Source organism: Terrapene carolina, unplaced genomic scaffold (assembly GCF_002925995.2).
Source record: "Terrapene carolina triunguis isolate 2854851 unplaced genomic scaffold, T_m_triunguis-2.0 Scaffold430, whole genome shotgun sequence".
NCBI classification, from domain to species: domain Eukaryota; kingdom Metazoa; phylum Chordata; order Testudines; family Emydidae; genus Terrapene; species Terrapene triunguis.
Genome location: NW_020664781.1, coordinates 1417769 through 1440427, shown reverse-complemented (window position 1 = coordinate 1440427; position 22659 = coordinate 1417769). Strand labels below are relative to the sequence as shown.

Here is a 22659-nt window from a genome sequence, read left to right as displayed (position 1 = left end):
CATCTTGTTTTTTCTACACTGGAGAACTTCTAGGCGAGGCAGAACTGATCTAACACCAGTTTGCAGGACACCTTGGTGCTGCATCTCTGCATTTTCCTCTGTGACATGAAAAGGGCCTGTTTCTGACTCTCACACCGGTTTTATACTAGTGTATCTCCATTGACCTCAATGGGAGCAGCTGGGAATTCTGAAATTTAATAGATGCTTAAACATGGATTTAGGAGCCTAACTTTAGGCTCCTAATTTTTAAAATCTTGGCCCAATTTTGTTAAAGAAAAAACAAAGATGTTCTAAAACCTAATACTACTTAAAAATGTTTCTATAATATGGCTTTTTTAAAAAATCCAATGAAAATAGCTGTTTTTAAACAGATAAACAATCTGTAACAGTGCTTGAAACCCAAACACTCCGGCACTAAGAACCCAAATGTGATGTCACTTATTTTCATTGTCCAAGCTGAATGAAACGCAAAAAACAAACAAATAGCACACATAGTGACAAGTAAATTTGACTTTTAGAATTCCTTCACTTCTAATGATCTAAGGTTTTATTAGTGACATAAGCAAAGAAATGTATTTGTCCACAACAAAGGATGTTCAAATTAACACTATCCTCATAAACAAGGAAAACAAGCTAAACAAGCTTTTGTTAAATTCTTTGAATTATACTAAAGTGTTATGAAAAACACAGGCAGTGACACAGTTTTTTTTTAAAAAGTTTGCTTTAAAGCAATAGCATCCCTCACTGATGCACAAAGACAAATCCGATGCTTCCTTTCAGCTGTTGAATAAAGCGCCGCTGTGATCCAAAATGGACAACAATGTGAGTTTGGCTCCCCCGCATAGAAGGACCATGCAGTGATGCATGCGGTTGTACATCAGTGATGGACAAAACCATGCTGCTATCTAAAGCCCAGCTGATTGATAAAATACTAATATAACAGGAATTACCTTCTTGGCATCTTTGTGCATGTACTTGGCTGTCTGTTTGGCCAACTCTGTTTTACCTATTCAGAAAATAGTAAGAAAAGATTTGAGTTAAAACAATCAGAATGCGCGTTCCATTTACCATGAATGATTGCAAGAGTCACGTGTCTAACTCTCTACAACCCATGTGCTCAATACAGGACTTGAGCCCAGTTCAGACAGTAGGAGCAATCCATGTATGGAGATTTTCTCTGCAACGGTATTTCATGTTAAGCAGGTGTATTAATATCAAGGCAGAAATGCCAAAATTGAGACACCCAAAATGAACAGTTAGTTTTTAAAATCTTGGTCTCCATTTAGTACAACTAATTTGAATGCACCTATTAATAGCAACTATTATTTATTATTTGTATTGCAGCAGCGCCTAGGAGCTCAGTCATGGACCAGACTCCCACTATGCTCGGTGCTGTACAGAACAAAAAGACAGTCCCTGCCCTAAAAAGCTGACAATCTAAATATAAGACCAGATACAACAGGTGCCTACACAAAGAAAGGGGGGGGGGAGAGCACAAGGAAACAATGAGACAATATTGGTCAGCATGGTCGGCACTGGTCTCAGCACACCAGCCGCCTGACAGTTGTCCAAAGTTTTTGGAGAGTTTTAAGGAGGACAATGAGGTAGCTTTGCTGATGTTTACAGGGAGCTCCTCCCAAGCATGAGGAGCAACGGGGAGAAAAGACAAAGGTGCATGTTGAAAATTTAACAAGTGGGCAATGAAGGCTGCATCATGGGCTGAGCAGAGGATCTTGTGCTTGACCTTTAATAGGTTTATTCCTGAATGGAGATACAGAGAGATTCTAATTCTTTTGATCAAAAGCTGCACAGTTGGATCAGATTTTTGCTACATGTGTGCCAGACAGGCCAGGTTTCATGTGCAATGTCTTTACTTTCCAGATGAGAAGTGAATTTGCTGGGAAATGTGATATTCTTTATTTGTTTGATTTATCCAAGGAGTCTATCATAAAACTCTAGGCACATGAACAATCAATAATTCAAAACATATATTACAGGATAAATCTACGTTGACATTGTATCAACAAACACACTGGCTCAAGAAAACTGAGACCCTGTCCTCTCACTCTATCTATTCGGAAAGAGCCGGGGTAAACAGACAGGCTTTGCAAAGTGCCCTGGGTGTCGGAATACTCCAGACTGTGCCAGGATCAAAGGCCCTCAGGGAGAATGCTCCGCTGCCAACCCCAGGGGCTTTCACTCTGAGCATCCCAGCTCACCTCAACTGCCTGAGTACCACAAGAGGAGACAGGCAGTCTTTGAGATCCATAGGACCCAAACCAGAAGAGGCTTTATGGGTTAAAACTAATAGCTTATATCATGCCTGGAAATAAATCCGAAGCCAGGTATGGCATCTGTACTTACGTCTCCAATACTCTATTTATATGCATTATATATTATACACCTACCTACACTCATATATATGCATTAATGCATATGGCATACACACAAAAATACGTCATAATTTACCCTCTCCCCACAAAAAAGTAATTATTTTAAAGGCCAAGTTCTGCCCTGATTTACAGCAGGTCTAATCCCACAGAAGTCAATGGAGGTGTCAATCAATTTAGCTCTAAATGTCCAACAGAAACATTCAAAAGCAAGGAAATTCAGAGTTAACATTGCTTATTGCTTTCATATAGTTACACAGCAACTCATTGAGAGTAAATGTTTTGCCTAGTACGGCCCTGAGGCAGGACTCTGGACAGACAATAATGGTTGCATAGCCTTAACCTGTACAACTAGAGCATCTTCCAGCCAGCCAAGTCAATGCAGGGGAGGCCATGTAAAGTACAATGTCCGTTGTCTTTCAAAGGCCACATTTTGACGGCTTTAACCTTTTTAAGTGGTCAGGAAAAATATTAGTGCCAATAGTGTGCTAGGTGCTTTGCAGACAAATACGGTCCTTGCCCTGGAGTGCTGATGATGTAAAAGCCGTCTCTGAACTGGTTATTTTGCACACCTGTGCACAGTTTGTTTGTTTTTTAAAAGGTCTAATCTGTTAAAAACAACATTTTTATTATTAAAAGTGTCCTCCTTCGGTTGAGACTTGAAAGCCCAGATTCTCAGCTGCTCTAAATCAGTTTAGCTCCCCTTGCACGAGCTGGGGGATCATAATATATGAATTTAAGACTGAAGCGATTTCATTTACCTGGACAAAACACAGGAGGATGGGCTAAAGGACCCGCTGGAGGTCCCTTCCCAGCCACAGGAGTTGATGACGTGTTTGACAAGTGAGTGATAAGTCCCTGAAAACAGAGTTTAGTGTGTGTGGTGACACACCCTGGAATACAACTGGGTAACAGGGCAAGTTACTGTAACCTCCTCCTCTTTCCCACTTCTCCACACACATGTATGTCCAGAACATGCCACGAGATGATGCCTACATCAGGCCTCATCAGCTGTGCTCTCCCCAGTGACAAATGACAACCCATATGTTACCTATTCCTGATGATCCCAAGAACAGAAAAACCAGGGGATGTTCTTCGTCGTACCAGCCATTTTCCTTTCTCCGAATTGCTGAGTTTAAACACAACGAAAACAAAAGGAGGAAGAGAGAAAAAAAGAGGCATATAAATCAATGACACAAAAGCAAGTATAATTATCACTAAGTATACACTATGTTTTACTGCTCTCTGCCCACTCAAAGTCTTCACTACCATTAGTGCTACCTAATTTGATTAGCCAGCAAGGCCCCCAGAGACACCTAATCAGGTTAGCATGGATTTGGAAAGCTGCCCAGAGCAGATTTCGGATAAAGTTTTCCAGGATGTGCACTCAACGTTGCCAGGGAAACAGAAAGGAGGGTGGACATTGAATGAACGAAGAAAGGGTGGTAGAGAGAGAATTCAAGAGGCGTGTTAGCTTTCCAGCTTGTAAGTGCAACCTTTATGTAAAGGGCTGGTTTGGAGAAGTTTGTCACTTCTTTCCCTTATGCAAATTGAAAGGGGGGGAATGGTTTGGATTCAAGGTCATGGCAGCCTTGAACTGATGTACATACCGCCGTAAGTTTTGTTTAAAAAACACTGGAAAAGGGGATGGTCTGGAGATATTAATGAATGTCTGCAAAGGAATATGGATGTGCGTTATGGATCAGTGATATAAACGGAAACCTCTACCCCAAAGGCAGGGGTGGGTTAGAAAGCAAAGTCCAATGTTCATTTACAAAATACTGAAGGTCAAACCATCCTCCTGCTTCAGGGCACTGACTGATTTGCCTGCAGGGGTCGGGATTGAGTCCTCTCACCCAAAGTGGGCTTGTGCAATTGCTAAGGGCTCGATTCTGCCACCCTCAGTCAAACTGAGGAGTACCCGCCTCCTCCAGCAGCCTCCCTGAAACAATGAAATCATTGGAACTACGTGGGGGGAGGGAAAGTAAAGCATGACACTATGTGCGCTAGGGTGGTACACTGGGACCCGAGCAGTTTTGGCCTTTGAAGCACCTGGCAGCAGCCACTGCTAGATGCAAAATACAGGGCTAGTTGTGATACTGGACTGTTCCAACACGGTCATTCCTATGGTCATAAAGCTGCTTTAGTTCATGTGGGAGTTTGGGGGCCTCACACAGTCATTTCTGGGTTTTGTTCTGCATGAGCTTTGAACCCCCTGAGTTTCGCAAAGTTGCAGATTCTAACCACTCCAAAAATTCAAAGCAAAGCTCAGTCAAATCTGTCCAGATTTTGCATTGGAATCCTAAATTGGCCTGGATCCCCTGACTGGTTTGCAATGCGCCTGGGCTAAGTGTCTATGGAGTATGCACAAAGCCTGAACCAAGGGATGTCTTCCAGCTCTAGTTTAAGTATAGAATTGGTGTTAACTAGAAATGGGCGCCAATCAAACCCAACCCCCAGCTCAGATCTGGAATCTCTGAATGAGGAGAGTAATGTTTACCCAGCTTCGTAAACTGCTTTGAGTTCTCTGAGCGAAAAACAAGTATTATTGTATATGCAGGCGCATCCCATAGAAAGTACATTTCCCAGCAGGCCACAGACAACTTGGTCCAATCGGAAGGTCCCTCAGACCAAGATGAGGCACTGCAGCTGGGACCCGAGGTCTCAGCAGACTACCCTTCTGCATTAAATATGACCGGCTAATGATCTAGGATGGGGCCCTGGTTGGGAAAAACGTGGGCACCCTGCTCTATAGAGACAAAGCATACAACACCCAACAGCAAAAAGCAAATCTTATCAGCTTAGAGGGTTCTCATAATCATAGCTGAAGCATAAAGGTAGTGAACGGATATTGAATATTCAGCTTATTGGTAGGGGGGGTCTAGTAGTTCAGAAGAAAAGAGACAGAATCATGTCTCAGACCACTGAGGCCTTCCTGAGTTATTTGTATTATTTAAAACAAAGCCTCCTCTATTACAGCTCTAATAAGGAGTTATTCTTGCCGTATTGATCGGCGGGTGCTGGAAAGCGTTTTGTGACATTTTGTAAGAAGGAAGCGACATAAAAATAAACGGTATTGTGTTGTAAATTGTGCTCCTAAGAACTTACCTGTAGTGTGCTTTTTAAAATTCTACACAGACCTGTGTCTCAGCAATTGCCAGAGGTCAATGAGACCAAAGATGCAGCATATCATGTTTGATAGAAGTACTGCATAAACAGGCTAAACGCCAAGCTTTCAGGATTTACAGCCTAAAATACTTTTAAGATCGCAGGGGAGAATAACGGTAGCAGAGGTAAAGGCAGGATGAAAAATGGAGACAAAATGAATGATCTAGAGATTTGGAGCTCTACTGGGTTTTTAAAGTGAAATTCTTGCTTTCAGAGTAGAATTTCACTGTACAAGTGGCACTGTGAGGCTCCATGTTTATTGTCCTTCAATGATTTCCATACCAAATACACTCCGTTTTATTATTTCTGAATAATACCTGCACCCCTGCAAATACAATCTGGGATCTGAGAGTCAAGCTGGGCTCTTTCCTCCTCATCTGCCCATCTCTCTTAGGGTCTTAATAAAAGGTTTGCAGGTCAAATTCTGCTCCCAGCAATCCCAATGCAGCACCTTTGCCTCCAGGTATAACTGACAGGAACTCAGTAAACAATGCTATTGCTGATGCACAAGAAAGAAGTGACTCCAGCTCCCTCTCCTAGAGCTTGATTGTCTCCACAGTGCTAGCAGGAGGAAGTGGATAGCAATCACTATAAATAAGCAGTTATGAAATACAGATAACTGATAAAGGAAGCTAAAGGTATCAGTGAAAGATCTATGGCCAGTATAGTTAAGGACAATAAGAAGGAATTTTTAAAATATATCAGGAAAAAACGCCATCCTAGCAGTAGTACAGATAAGGATGACTTTCTAGAGGATAGGGGTAGAAAATTGTTAATCTTGATACAGAAAAGGCAGAATGTTCAATAAATATTTCTATTCTATATTTGAAAAGAAGTTGGATGATTTATTTATAGCTTATAGCACTAATGAAAGCATTTCTATTCCAAGAGTAACTAGGAAGAGTGTAAAAAGCAACTGATAAAGTTAAACATTTTAAATCTGCAGGAGTGGATCATTTGCACCAAAGATCTTTAAAAGGTTTGGCTGAGGAGCATTCTGAGCCATTGATGTTGATATTTAACAAATCTATGCACACTGGGGAAACTCCTAGAGGATGGGAAAAAAACTGATGTTGTGCCAATATTTAAAGATGGGACAACCCAAATAACTACTGGCTGGTTTGCCTGACACTGATCCTGGGCAAAATCATGGACATACCAATGTGGGATGCAACCAGTAAAGCCTTAAAAGATGGCAGCATAATGAATGCCAACAAACATGGATTTATGGAAAATAGGTCTTATCAAACAAATTTGATTGTTTTTTTTTTATGAGATTACAAGTTTGGTTGATAAAGGTAACTGTGTTGACATAAGAGAGAGACTTCTGTAAGGCATTTAACTTAGTACCACATGACGTTCTGATTTACAATATTACCGCTATACAAAATCAAGACAGCACATATGAAATCAGTTAAAAACATCTAACTGATCGATTTAAAGAAGTAATTGTAAATGGGGAATTATCATCCAATAAGGGGTGTTTCTAGTGGGGTCCTTCAGGGCTCTGTTCTTGGCATAATACTATTTAGTATCTTTATCAATTATCTGGAAGAAAACAAAATAATCACTAGTGAAATTTATAGGTGACACAAAAATTGGTGTAGTGGTAAAATAATGATAAGGAGAGGTCAGATTTATAGCGTGATTGGGATCACATGGTAAACTGGGCTCATGGTACAACATGCCTTTTTATACAAGGTCATACACCTAAGAACCAAGAACGCAGATCACACTTACAGGATCGGGTCTATTTTGGAAAGCAATGACTTGAAAAAGACTTGTGGGCATGGCGGATAACCAACTTAACAAAAGCAGTCGCTAAGAGCAAATGCTATTCTTGGGTGTATATGAAGTAGGACTAGGAAAGTGGGTTTACTTCTGCATATGGCATGAGCAGGCTCTCTCAGAGGTCCAGAGAGGCCGGGCCACTTCCAGCTTTTGAGGCCCCTAGCCAGAATACAAATAAAAAATGATGACACATGGTCTAATCTTGTGCCATCAGAAACGATATATTTTTATTAATATTTATGAACGTTTTAAACTCTTTAATCTGACAAAATCTATATCAGTTAACAAAAAAATTATGTCTTTTACCAAATCACATCTCTTATTTGCTTATATTTGCAGCTCTAAGATGAGAGTGTGTGTCACATTTCGGTCCGATAGAGATGCGCATAAAAACAAGTTGAGAAACTTATCAAATGCCAAAAAATTCACGAGTGTCTAAATTTGAGGCCCTCTTTGAGCTTGAGGCCCAGGCCAAATGGCCCTCCTGGGATTGGCCCTGGGCATGAGTCAGACTATTACTGGACACTGTGTTTAGTGTTGGTGTCCAGGCTTCAGAATGGATGTTGACAAATAAGGGGTTAGAAAAAAGCTACAAGAATGATTCGAGGTCTGGAAAACCTGCCTTACAGTGAGAGACTTAAGAAGCTAAACCTGTTTAGCTTAACAAAGAGAAAGTTCAGAGGTGACTTAATCAGCCTATAAGTGCCTACATGAGGAAATGTGTTACTCTACCAGGCAAAGGCTTAATAGGAGCCAATGGCTGAAGCTAGACAAATTCAGACTAGAAATAAGATACACAGTTCTTAACAGGGAGGGTAATCAATCATTGGAACAAACAGTTAGAGATGTGGTGGACCCTCTACTCACTGGGAGTCTTTAAATCAAGACTGGACATCTTTCTAACAGATATTTTAGCTTAAGCAAAAGCGATCGGCTTAATGCAAGAATGACAGGGTGAAATTCTCTGGCCCGTGCTATGCAGGAGGTCGCTAATCATAATGATCCCTTCTGACCTTGAACTCTATGAATCTGTGACTGCCACTGTGCCTGGCCTCTGCACACTGGTGCACACGCAGAGAAGAACTGCGCCAAAGTGGATGGGGTAAATGTCATTGTAAGAAGTATGTGCACTGACTGCTGTAGACTTTAACGGGAACCACAAGTGCGCATAGGAGAGAGCAGAATTTGGTCTGTGCTGAGCCTCCAAGAGTCAGAACATTGCAGCAAGAAGCTGAAGAATAAGGTGAATGCTTTAGGGAAAGAAACTACAAATACAAAGACTTTTAAAACCTATACTGTTGCAACACTGAGAACACGTCTGAAGCAGATGTTTCCAAACTCTCGGAAATATCAATGCCAACAGCAAAACTCGGCACATGCATAAAACTGCTCTCCAGCTCCTCACAAGCTAGCATGATCTAAGTAAAACAGCCATCATAAAGGGAGGAATATGGTGGAAACAGGCTTGTTCTAACTATGCTGGGCTGTGCAGACTGAAAAAGAGACACTTGTGCTGAGGACCCTTTCATAACGGCAGCTGTACACTCCACAACTACAACAGGCTCTTTTGGGAGTGTTAAGAAAAACTCACACTTCCCAGGTGGCTGAATGTACTAGGTCTGCCCTTGGTCTTTATCGTTCACATAAGAACATAACAAGGCCACACTGGGTCAGACTAATGGTCCACCTAGCCCAGTATCCTGTCTTCGGACAATGGCCAATGCCAAGTGCCCCAGAGGGAATGAACAGAACAGGTAATCATCAAGTGATACATCCTGTTACCCATTCCCAGCTTCTGGCAAACAGAGGCTAGGGACACTTTAGAGCATGGATTTGTATCCCTGCACATCCTGGCTAATAGCCATTGATGGACCTATCCTCCAGGAACTTATCTAGTTCTTTTTTTAATTGAGAAATACTTCCTTTTGCTTGTTTTAAACCTGCTGCCTATTAATTTTATTGGGTGACCCCTAGTTCTGGTGTTATGAGAAGGGGTAAATAACACTTCCCTAATGTACTTTCTCTGCACCAGTCATGATTTTATAGACCTCTATCATATTCCCCCTTAGTCGTCTCTTTTCCAAGCTGAAAAGTCTCAGTTTTATTAATCTCTCCTCACATGGAAGCTGTTCTATACCTCTAATCATTTTTTTTTTTGCCATTTTCTGTACCTTTTCCAATTCCAATATATCTTTTTTGAGATGGAGCAACCACATATGCACGTAGTATTCAAGGTGTGGGCGTACCATGGATTTATATAGAGGCAGTATGATATTTTTTGTCTTGTTATCTATCCCTTTCCTAATGGTTCCTAACATTCTGTTTGCTTTTTTGACTGCTGCTGCACACTGAGTGGATGTTTTCAGAGAATTATCCACAAGGACTCCAAGATCTCTTTCTTGAGTGGTAACAGCTAATTTAGATCCCATCATTTTATATGTATTTATGTTTTCCAGTGTGCTTTACTTTGCATTTATCAACACTGAATTTCATCTGCCATTTTGTTGCCCAGTCACCCAGTTTAGTGAGATCCGTTTGTAAATCTTCGCAGTCTGCTTGGGACTTATCTATTTTGAGTAGTTTTGTATCATCTGCAAATTTTGCCACCTCATTATTTACCCCTTTTTCCAGATCATTTATGAATATGCACACGAGAGGTCAAATAATGTGGGTGGATTTAAAAGAAACAAAAACAAAAAAAAGGATGGAGACTATTATGACCACCACCACCACCACTTGCAGCTATGCCAGTTAAGACAATAAGAGTAATAAACTCCTGCTTCAGAGCACAAAATGATTACCTGCAGGGGTCAGCATATACAACACTGCACAGACAATTGGGTTCACTGTGGTCATGTTTTCACTTTTCTCTGGAGCAAGTTCCTAGACTAGATGGACAAAATGGTCAGCTCCCATATGGCAAATCCCATGGGTATCTGATACAGCCACAGATTTGGTTGTGTTACTGTTTAGAGAATATTGCCTATCATAAAATGAGGGATGATGACTTTAGACTGACGTTCTTGTTAGAAAGCTAGAAAGAGTTATCAGTCATTGCAGTGAAGAAACTCAGCTCCTGTAGATTATTTAAAACAACCTAGAGTGGTATGTGTCAAAGTGGTTTTGTATATAGCCTTAAAATAATGATCATAGTCCAAATAAGTAACCTAGCTGCACAAATCTAACACCAAAGATTCAGGTCAATGAGAAAGAGAGATTGCAACAAGCAAGCCATGACTCTAAGCAGCTGTCCACCTATCCTCTAGTTGGTGCTGGTTGCTGCACTGCTTAGCTATGACAAAAGGAACAAAGAGATCATCTCAGGATGGAGTGATCCTCAAGCAATCCATCAATGCAGGGTTGGGAAGATTAAAACTTCAGTGGCAGGCTCAGAGAGTAGCATCCTGGCTGACATGGTGTTCCAGGTGTCCATGCCACACGATGTATTTGCCCACCACGTTATGAATTTTTTATCGACATTCATGCAGGAAATCCATATTTCGGGCGGAGATGCCTCCTTCGATGCTGAAGGTGTGAAGAAAATTCAGGTACTGCTGCTTTACGGAAATCTCATGAAGAAATCCAAACCCGTTGCAATGGGAAAGGATGATGATGATATCTGAACCTTCTTTCTGGAGCCATTTCCAGCGTCACTGCAGAGCTCTTACTTAATTTCGTACATCTGTAACAGTGTAACCGTGCTGCTGTGTCTCTGAGAGGCCCTTCAGCTCGCTATTGAACTGATAAATTCACTGTATTACTTTACACAGATCAATACCCCAGCAGTTATCAGGGGTTGATGTGACCGAAATTGGTTTCAGCCAATTTGTGAGTGTAATAAATGTCCATTTATCAAATCAATTCATTCAGTGGTGCTTCTTAGACTGCCCACATTCATGGGACCACCAGGGTGACTCTCTTCAGGCGTGTGCCAACTGCAGGGTCACCCTCCCCCTGGCGAGCTTCTGAATCTACTAACAAGGGTATTCAGGACCCGTCAGATTTTGCCAGGCTAGAAGTTTACTGCAGGATCTATAGCAATCTGCACTGAGCACAACACTGCTAACTGTGCCAAGCTGTATGGAGGTTGTGAGATATGGAGGAAGAGGATCCCTTTTACTGGATCCTGGGTCTCCCACTTGTCTTGACTGGTTGGGAGTTGTTCTGAGGACTAGAGAGCTCAGTGCACACTTAAGATAGTTGTGCATGTGCAGTCAATTCCCCCACAGTCGAACCCTTAACAAGACAGGTACTAAGCATGCTCAGTATGGGATTTGCAATTTGTCCCTATCAAAGCCATTTTCCTTGGGATCAAGGCCAGGTGCTGCTCCAATTTATTCCTTATCAGAGAGCAACTTTCAACCCTCAGATATCTCAGCTGTAGGACTGTTCAGAAAGGTCATTGTGTAATTTTGTAATATGAACAGTGGATTTTCTCTCATTCCCCTTTCATTCAAAATGGCTGAAGAGTATTTGCTCAAACTTAAAAAAACCCAAACAAAAGAGGCAAATCTCCTTTGGGCAGAACCCAAAGATGGGAAATTTTAGTCCCGAAGGTTCAGAAAATCAACAACTGAAAACCGTGGCAACCTTAACTATAAATGATTGCTACCAGGCACCCAAAGTAACACTATTAATATTATATACACACACAAACAATTACGTATTGTCTACGGGGAGGATGTGAGGACATGAAACAGAAAATACACATTTTTTAAAGAGCTCTCACCCTTTGCTATATAATCTGAGAAGGGATCCCTTCCTGGGAATCACCAGAGCATGCAGTGTATTTACCCCTGTGTCTGTATGTTCATGTGCAAGGACAAACAAGAGTTGACCAAAGCCAGAAGGAGTGCAGTGATTTATTAAAGTGCCCTGGAAACATAATCATAAACCATTTAGCTGTTCATTTGCATGAGCGCTTGTAGCATCTAGGCCTTTGTCAGTTTCTAACATTACAGAAGAGACCTGCTTGTTTTTTTCTTGGATGTTTCAGTGCTACCTGAAATACTCCAGTTTGATTGCATTAAAATACATCATAGAAAGTAGGGAGTATCCACATCTGTACAGTGTAGAGCATCACTTAACTACCTTTACGCTTCCTCCCTTCCACAGGACTAAACTGATCAGCAGACTGGAAGACAGGAAGGAATTTCCCCACTCTGAGTACTGGCAGGAACAGCGGACAGTTAGGGTTTCCCTCCTTCCCCTAGAGCGGTGAGCAGAGATCATCTGTCAGGATCAGCTAGGTGTAATCCCACACTATCGCCGTCCTGCCCTGGCCCTTCCCTTCTTCTAGAGCAGAAGAGACAGTGGAGATGTAGGACTGAGATATAATTCTATGGAAGATCAAAGAGGAATACTGCTTCGGTGCTTCCCCATTCATGATGATATGGTGAATCAGGTACTGTACCCTTCTTAGTTCTACTACAGGAGGCTCAAATACTATATAAGAGATAATTATGCAGTTGCAAAGAGCAAACCAAACCAACTTCCTTTACTCTCATATTAATTGTTTTTCCTGCTCCACTCATCTCTTCCAGCTTCTCAGTGTGCAAACTGCACCAACCCCGACTCCTTTAGCCCCTAATTTCCGAACTGCTGTATTAGTCAGTTCAGAGGAAGCTTCTGAACACACAAATTAATGCAACTTGCATGCTTAGTGCAGCAGCAGAAGGTGCAAGATTCAGTGTTTTAGCTTCACTGCTCTCCTCAGAATCTGGGCACCACTGCTTCTGAAACTGGCTCCTAGACCGGTGCTCAAACCCCATTCTCTTTTTCACTCTGGGATGGGAGTCTCTGGAGATCATACAAGAGGCACTGAATCAAATCAGATGATTAAATTAAGGAAGAGGTTATAAATTAAAATCTAAACAGATCAGCTAAATTTGGTAAATCTTAAGAGACATTGTATAGTCTGTCTCCTAGCCAAAGAAACAACATGTATTGTATCAGCGATGGAAAGCAGAAGGGCGCACTGATTCCATAAAGTGGCTCCAGAGATAACTGAACGGTGAGCGCTCAGAAGGCTAACCGCTGTCTAAATTCAACATTACTGAAACAAAACAACAAAAAAGGGGCAGCGGGGATATCAGTCTAATATCCCGAGGCTGCTGGGGTACCTAGCGCATTCCCTATAATTCAATAACAGAAGCCTCCATAAAGACAACAGCTTTAATGTGCACAAACACCACCTGTGTCAGAAACAGGCACTACCCATTAATCAAAGCTTCCCAATTAGCCCGTACTGCTGCCTCCAGGCAAAGCCATAACCATTCTCAAAACAGGGAAGGTGTCTGTTGTGTTAGCCGTGGGAGAGGCAGCTCTTCCATGGGCTGCGAGGGCCTGTCTTTGTTAACGATATTGGTATGGTTTTGTATTTATGATCATCAGCTGCACGCGCCTGTGTTCTGACCTTAGCTCTGTCTCACCTTATTGTCCTATTTCCAGACACTGAATCTGGGTGACGGAATTGTTCAGGGAAGTATTAACAGGATACGGAGGCTTTCGGGTCTGGGTCAACGTATCAAATCCAGCCCAGGTTGCTAGTAACTGAAAGTCATTATTGCCTCACGGCTTTTCAGGCAGCCTGTGTGAAATGAATTGCTTGTGATCAAACTGGTAACACACCCTGGGAGGTACTAATGCAACTTCACCCACTTGAGGTGCCAAATGAGAGGCCACTTGCAGTGTGATTGTCTCTTAAGTGCTTTGATCAGCAGTGAAATAATTAACACTACACATTCAAATTCTCTTGGCCTGGCTTCAGAGTTACCACTCCTTCAAATGAATATGGGCACTTCACACCTCTCAGAGCTACTGTTTCTGCTGTCTGCAGACTCAGGAAGATCACACTGGCTCACATTTTAAAGATGTTTTTCACAACCATAAGGGCTAGAATCCTACGGGTTTCTTTTTCCTTTTAAAACAATGAAAGCTTAGACTCTGGAGCACAAGACATAGCCACAAGGGGAAAGTAACAGCTCTCTGAGTTGCCACAAACTGGCCTAATTCGACCCCCTAGGGACTGAGGGCTTCAGTTTACTCTGAGTGTGACCAATAAAAGGTATGAAAACAGTTACACACATAGGTAAAACTTTTCAATGCATGTCACTTGAGAGTCTCTGCACCTACATGTGGAACCCTTGTAGCTCCAGAACTATAAACCACTGGGCTCGGCATGAGGCATCTCACACGGCCGCAGCGTTTGTTAGAAGAGGGACGTGAAAATAAAACACATGAACAATTAATAATATGAACTATGTGGTAAAGGAGATGGGTAATCCACTAAAATGTACACCTTCAGAGAACCATCGTCACAGGACATCAATGACCTGCTCTCTAAAGACATCCTTCCTAATGGATTGCCTCTCATCAACATTAAAAAGACTCCAGGACGGTCTCTAGGAGACTGTGGGAATCAATGAACACGGTGGACAATTTTCTTTTTCTTTTTGGTAAATGAAACAGGTAAATTAGCACTCATTATTATTTACAGAATTGGGCAAAAGAAATAAAGTGATCACCCAAAATAAGTGAAGCTTTAGACGGCAAGAGAATTTGCAACACCCTATCCAAGAAATAAGTTCGGTAACAGCGATTTCCCAGTGCTGTTCTATGACTGCTAGTTATATACCGTTCCCTTCTATTCTGGATATGTTCATATACTGCGCTCATCACTGTAACATCTGAGCAACTTCCACTAGTGTGTTAAGCCAACACATCTGTCACGTGTTGTCTGTTTTTTCATCCTCTCTCTGGGGGAAAGTCTTGTTTTGGTAGATTTTTATTTAATTTTTAAAAATAAATGTACACATTGCTATAAGTTAATGTTAGGACAGCAAGGTCAAAGAAATATATCTTGGCCTTGGAGTGGAAGGTGGTAAGGTTTGTGATGGCTCTTGGGGGGTTTCATTCCACAGTTCATTCCCTAAACAATTCCTCTCCCTACTTGGTATTCACAGCCTGGCAACATTTGTAGACAGTTTCCACCTCAGCCTGAGATCTTGTCAGATCTAACAAATTTAATAGAGTCAACCTTGAATGGTCCCTTACAATATTTGTTAACTACTTAGGCTAAACAACCTGTTCAACCTTGTATTTAGCTGTGACACTCTGATTAAGTTTCCCAGACCCGAAGAAGAGTTCTGTGTAGCTTGAAAGATTGTCTCTCTCACCAACAGAAGTTGGCCCAAAAAAAGTTATTACCTCATCCACCTTGTTTCTCTAATAGCCTGGGACCAACACAGCTTCAACAACACTGGAGATGATGGGAGGCATTCTCGGAACTACAGACACTAGCGCTGACACAGAGTTATTAAGTCACTTTGTCCAGTCCTGGCCTGTGCAGGACTGTTCCCTGAAGTATGTTTTCTGATGCTTTGTCCAATCTGGATTTAAAGTATTCCACATAGAGAGGTTTCCAAGACTTCCTTTGGGAGACTATGCCACAGCTTTAACAATCTTATCATCAGACCTTTTTCTGATGCTCAGCCTACATTTTCCCTTTCTTAAGATTATCCAAGTACTCTTAGAGGGGGGAAAATCCCAACAACTCTCCCCACTGCAATGCAAAATAAATGAACTAAATCCTTGGTGTTAGCACCCTTAGATCTCTGTAGGCAGTGCTGTAGGAAATGAGGTTTCTGATATTATTCCCTTTCTATTAGTATTCGGTCAATTCCCCACTGAGGGATAGGGTGTCTGAAAAATTATCAAGAGTAGGCACCCTCCTCACTTTTCTGCTGCCTACCATTCCAGCAGGACTGTGCAAAACAGTTCTCCTTGTGACTCTCCCATGTTCCAGGTACATCATGATGCTCCACTGAGACTGAAATGAAATGATGGGCACCACTACACGCTGGAGGAGACAAGATCTAGCGCTGAGGGTAAGCAGTGGAGCAGTTAATCTGGAAGCCCTACTAACAAACCAGTCAACAAGAGCGCACAGAAAATCTTGCTCTGTCTTTTTGCATGGAGAGGTGAGAAGATCCTCTATTCAACAGACGGGAGCCCTGACAATTCCTCTCTCAAATCTATTCCTGTGTAAAAATGCCTCCTTGAGGTCCCATACTGGAATCACGACACTTCTGATCCAGAAAGACTAGATATTAATCCACATTTCAATGTCAGTCAATGTCATCCTACATTGGCCAGATGAATCAATGTCCCTACCAAACCCCCCACAAGAACATGAGAACGGCCATGCTGGGTCAGACCCAATGATCCATCTAGCCTGGTATCCTGCCAGATGCTTCAGAAGGAATGAACAGAACAGGACAATTTCGAGAGATCCATCCCCTGTCGTCCAGTCTCAGCTTCTGGCAATTGGAGGTGGAGGTGGAGCCGGAGCATGAGGTTGCATGTCTGACCACCTTAGCTAATAGCCATTGATGGACCTAACCTACATGAACTTATCTAATTCTTTTTTGAAGCCAGTTATACTTTTGACCTTCGCAACATCCCCTGGCAAGGAGTTCCACAGGTTGACTGTGCATTGTGTAAAAAAGCACTTACTTGTGTTTGTTTTAAACCTGCTGCCTATTAGTTTCATCAGGTGACCCCTAGTTCTTGTGTTATGTGAATCCCAGTCCCTTCAAGCAATGAGCATGAACCCTCTGCAGCAATGAAAAGCCTGCTGGGCCTCCCTGTGAATTAGGCACCCATCCCACCTCTGCACATCAGTTCACCACAATCATCTGGGAGGATTTAGTCCAGGATCACAGAATCAGGAAATACTACGTGCTCTCTTTTTTGTAGGATGTAGAACAATTAATAGTAACTGATCTTACCAGCTCCCACTGTTGCTATGGCATTCTCTTGCCCAATGATATGCTCTTTTAGCCGCTGCTCCAGTGGAAATCTGCGTCGTTCCTCTAACTCTCTTTTACGCTGCTCCTCCTGGAACTGTGGAAAGGAAACAAATACTATGAGCAAAATATTTTCTCATCAAACAACAACTAATGTCTATATAGTGCCTTTCATGCAAAGGACCCTAAAATGCTTTGCAAACATATATATGAATTATACACAGGGATCACTTCTCCTAATCACTGAAAAGCAGCTATATGTGGGGTGGGACTGGGAGTTGTTAACAGCACCCAGTGCAACACTGTACAAATTTAGGAAAGAAAATGAAAAATATTGTATCTGGGAGAAAATGAAGGGGGGAATTTAGGTGGCAGAATGTAATTAGCCAAGCTGGATTTTACCTGGGCGGTCTTTAATGACTAAGAGTGATCAGAAACTTAATTGTGCATCTCATTTGAAAGATGGCACCAATAGATGGTACTTTGCTAGGCCAGTGATTTAGCACTGAGTGGGAAGAGCACTACCTACTGAATCGCCCAGCCATGGAACAACAAGCGTGAGCTTGCTTATCTCAATAAATAAAAATACTAATTAATAATAATATCTGGATCTTCCTTAGCATCTTGAGGGAACTGGGATTGTTTAATCTCCAGAAGAGAAGAATGAGGGGGGATTTGATAACTGCTTTCAACTACCTGAAGGGGGGTTCCAAAGAGGATGGAGCTCGGCTGTTCTCAGTGGTGACAGATGACAGAACAAGGAGCAATGGTCTCAAGTTGCAGTGGGGGAGGTCTAGGTTGGATATTAGGAAACACTATTTCACTAGAAGGGTGGTGAAGCACTGGAATGCGTTACCTAGGGAGGTGGTGGAGTCTCCTTCCTTGGAGGTTTTTAAGGCCCGGCTTGACAAAGCCCTGGCTGGGATGATTTAGTTGGGAATTGGTCCTGCTTTGAGCAGGGGGTTGGACTAGATGACCTCCTGAGGTCCCTTCCAACCCTGATATTCTATGATTGTATGATCTTCTATTCAAGGGTCTCAACACACTACATTCGTTAATGAATTAAGCCTTACAACAACCTATGAAGTATGGAGGAACCATTATTATCCCTATTTCATGAACTGGAAAAATGAGGCACAGAACGGCCTAAACTCGAAAGATCCCAAAGGGCTTTGCATACACAGAATGTACAAAGGGGTCATGGACAGAAGTTTGTTTACTTTGAGTAGTTGCCGTCTTTCAGCTCCAATTCACAAGGAAATGAGTCCTGCTCCTCTCGCGTGAGGAGCTGGGCCCAGTGATTCGTGCATTTGCCCTCTCTGCACTCTTACTGAAATGTGTTGTATCTGAAGCCGAAAACAATGTCAAGTGTCCAGCTGGTTCAATGTGCAGCTTCCCACCTCCTCCTTCATGGGTTAGGCCACCGTGAGCCCATCAGGCCTGTGCTTCAGTCCTTCCACTGGCTCCCAGTCCCCTTCCCCTGACAGTTTAAGGCCTTAAAATCATACACAGATCCAGGCCCAGCTACATTAGACATTGTGCCTCCATCTCTGAACCACCAAGCCAGCGGTTCTCCTCTGGAACAAGGCAGATCACAAAGCCCAGAGCGAGATGTGGAATGAACTTTCAGGAGATTAGCTGAATCCAGGCTCTGACCATCTTTAGGAAATGCTGCGAACGCTGAGAAAGCCTTTCCCACCATGACCAGAATGACATTCACGGCTGCAACTATCCCCTACTCCTCAACTCGAAACTAAAAAAAAATCCAACTCTGAACAGAGATTTCTATAACTTGACAAAAAGAGAAGAACCAGAGACCACATGAAGTCCACTAGGGAGTTTGCTATTGCCAGTCAAATTTTACATGGAAAGTGCCCAGAAACGGGGGATGGGCGACAGCACAAAAAGCCTACGATGGATCAATTGATAGGGTTTTTTCAACATGAAAGACGCTGACAAACATCTACATATGAGCAGAAGACAAACCTTAGAGCAATGTTTTAAAAGGTATTTTGCAAAGGTGTCAGGAGGGACGTCCTATTTAAAGGGGGTTCTGTCAGGAGACTTGAATTGGTCAGCTCTGAGTAATTTGAGCAGACATTTCCCTTTTAAAATTCCCATGTTACAATTCACAAGTGTAGGGTTCTTAGCCCTGGATTCCTGGTCAAGAACCTGGAGTACGCTGTGGCTCTCTGAATTCACCTGGAACTTAATAGGAAAAAATCTGCCTTTCCAGTGAGCTTGCACTGGGGGAAGCTGTGACAATTAGAAACAAGGAGAACAGAAAGGCCCGAAGAACATAGCAGTGATGCTTTGAAAATCCCAGTGACTGGGCACTCAGTTGTGACTGGGTATCCAGGTAGCTTTGACACCCAGTACTGATAGCAGTTTTCCAAAGGGCAAACAAGGCCAGCTTTCTGCTTTGGAAATTCTGCTTATTGTCTGACCATCCAATTCCTCAGCAGAGCACCAAAGGCGGCCGTCTGTACATCCCTCTGCATGTGACTTACTCAAGGTCAACAAGTGAGTCAGTGGGACTGAACACAGGCCTCCTGGCTAACACTCCTGTGCTCTAACCACTAGACAATTATACCTTGTTGGTACCCTGAAAATACAGCACCCTGAGAATAGACTTTGATGCGATGCAGAGATTTAGCTAAAAGGAGGTCTTTCTAAGGGAACACCTGGGATTCCGACTGGTGTACAATTGAAGCATTTAACCTGTCTTCTGAAGGTGACACTCTCATAACAAAAGCGAACTCTGCTGCGAAAGCTGCAGCAGCCAGAGTGGATAAAACACATCCGCCAGTTTGCCAGTGTTTCCCTGTTATGGTAGCGACCCTGACAGAAGTTAAAAAAAATAAATAGCAAACAATCCAATTTTGGCTGCTGCTATCAGTCTACTGTATAACTGAGAGATCCCATCAGTCCTGATGTTTCATATGGAGCAATAACTTCACTGCTGATCCCAGTGGAATGACACATGGAGGATAGAATCCAGTGTGTCAACTGTGTATCTCCCGCAGGCTTCGTATATATCACCAAGCTCAAACTACTGCAGCTCCTTCTATATATCTATGTCTTTCTATATATCAGGACAAATACTTTATTTTTTTTTTAAAGCAGTGTGAGGAATATAAGCTGTGCTGGTGGAATCCATATGATCCGTTCTGGTTTAGATGTAAAAGGAAGGGAGTGCACAACAGGAGAAGTAATGGAAGAGAACTGTGGTGCTCGTCTCTTTGGGAACCGTCTCCCTCTGGAAGACCAAGGCCAAAGCACCTGTGACACATGCTGTTAGAATTTAAAACATGAGGACACAAGAGATTCGGGGAAGGAAGCGAGACTATTCAGCTCACGAAGAGAGTCTGCACTTTAACGTCACCATGAGCAAAGACAAGCCAGTGCTTTGCAGAATCCCTCCCGTTGCCTCTGCCTGAGCATCTTTTCAGGGCAGGCCACTCAAAAGAGGCGCCACCGTGTTGAGTGAGAGCATGCCCGCTTCTCTCTTCTGAACTGAATTCTGTCTTGCGTTATTGTGTTCCACCCCCTCGTCCTATGACTGCAGCTGTGTTTGAGACAGGGAAACACTTACGTTACACTGGGATTGGATACACAGGTCACTCAGGCTCCCCACAGCTACAGTGCTTAATGCAGTGCTGATCAGCCCATTGGGAAATGGATATGAAAAGGGTCCTACCAAATTCACAGCCGTGAAAAACGTGTCATGGACTGTGAAATCGGGTCTCCCCTGTGAAATCTGGCTATTGTAGGTGGCGTTGCTGCCTTCAGAGCTGGGCGCCCGGCCAGCAGACGCAGCTCTCTGGATGCCCAGTTTTAAAGGCAGCACCAGCAGCAGCACAGAAGTAAGGGTGGCATGATATGGTATTGCCACCCTTACTTTTCCACTGCTGCTGAAGTCAGCACTGCCTTCAGAGCTGGGTGCCTGGCCAGCAGCCGCCCCTCTCCGGCCAACCGGCTCTGAAGACAGTGCTGAAGTAAGGGTGGCAATACAACGACCCCCCTACAATAGCCGTGTGTCCCCCCTGCATGACCCTCTTTTGAGCTGGGATCCTCTCGGTTACAACACTGTGAAATTTAAGATTTAAATATTTGAAATCATGAAATTCAAGATTTTTAAAATGCTGTGACTGTGAAATGTACCAAAATGGACCGTCAATTTGGTAGGGCTCCAGATATGACCTATTAGACACATACAGATTATTATTACAGTGCCTATGCAGTAAGAAAGAAGGCATAATTCCCCATATAGGAATAACCAATACCAATATAAACCCATTTATACCAATATAACTGCATTCACCCTTGGGGGAGGGGGGACTGCTTTAACTATACTGGTGTAGTTAAAAATGGTACGGCTTACGTGTGTAGACAAGACCTATGTGAAGGCAAAACCAGCACCATCATCTTCCTGTGACTTTGTTTTTCTATTTCATGTTTCGCAAAGGTTTTGTGGGGAACGTTTCTCAGGTCCAGGACGGAATTTCTGAGAGGCAGAGGAAGACACCTCTGGAATAGCCAACAGCCCAGTAAGACAGGAGAGTCCTTTGGCTCAAGCCCCCACTCTGCCTGATGTGGAGCAGGGACTTGACCCTGGGTCTCCCACCTCCCAGGTGAGTGCCCTAACCATCAGGCCTGGCTGTCCTGGGGTTGGTCTCTCTCTAGTTTTTTCCCAAGGTCTCGTTTTCATTCTGCACCAGAAAGACAACACATTTCAGAACCTCGACACTTTTCACAAAATGGAGACAGCAGAGAACAAAATAGAAGAGGAAAACCCACTATTTTATAAAAAACAGAATTCGAGGTCAGGCCAGTTTCCTTGCCCATCTATCTTGGTTTTATACTGCATTCATCACTGTAATATCTAGAGACCCTTCAAGTTTTTGACAAACAGGATCTTTCTTCCTAACCCTACCTAGAAGAAGTTTGTTCGAACAGAGGCAGTTAACAGGGGAGTTTCGGAGGGAGTAGCGCCAGGCTCAGCTACACACTTCTGTGCTTGGAGGTAGCAGGACTTAGTGAGTGGTGTGTTTGGTCCCTTTGTGGATTGTTTGTTTGACTGTTGTTTGTTCGCTCTCTGTGTACAGGCTGCATAGCTGGGCTGTGGGCCCCTGAGTAAGTCCTTGGACCTTTGATCAGCCCAGCTGTTTGCAGTCTCTGCCCCTGGAGCTCAGGTGAGCTAAGCAGGGAAGATGTGGTCACTTGCTGGGCGAACTCGAAAGCTGTGAACAGAGGCAGCTAACAGTGGAGTTATGAAAGGGACTGTGAGAGCCTTTCCTTCCAGGTTCAGCACTGTGTGTGATATCAAGATGGCCACCGATGGAACAGTGGCAGTGACTGGCAGTGGCAGTGACTCTTTCCTGCGTGACGACATAAGGGATTTCCTGGGCATGAGGTGGAATTTGGTGGCCATACTGGGAGGAAAAGATTCTTGAACGGGGGGGGGGGGGGGGGGGGGGGGGGGGGGGGGGGGGGGGGGG

General features: G+C 43.1%; 1 protein-coding gene across 1 annotated transcript in view; it reads right to left on the bottom strand.

The window, feature by feature from the left end:
- Positions 1 to 22659, bottom strand: part of CLPB (ClpB homolog, mitochondrial AAA ATPase chaperonin) — a 135227-nt gene that overhangs the window by 24221 nt on the left and 88347 nt on the right. The window contains exons 8-10 of the mRNA XM_026658360.1: positions 17141 to 17255; positions 3442 to 3519; positions 951 to 1006 (exon numbers count right to left, since the gene is read on the bottom strand). Of these exons, the coding sequence (XP_026514145.1) occupies positions 951 to 1006; positions 3442 to 3519; positions 17141 to 17255 (249 nt within the window). The remainder of the gene's footprint in view (positions 1 to 950; positions 1007 to 3441; positions 3520 to 17140; positions 17256 to 22659) is intronic.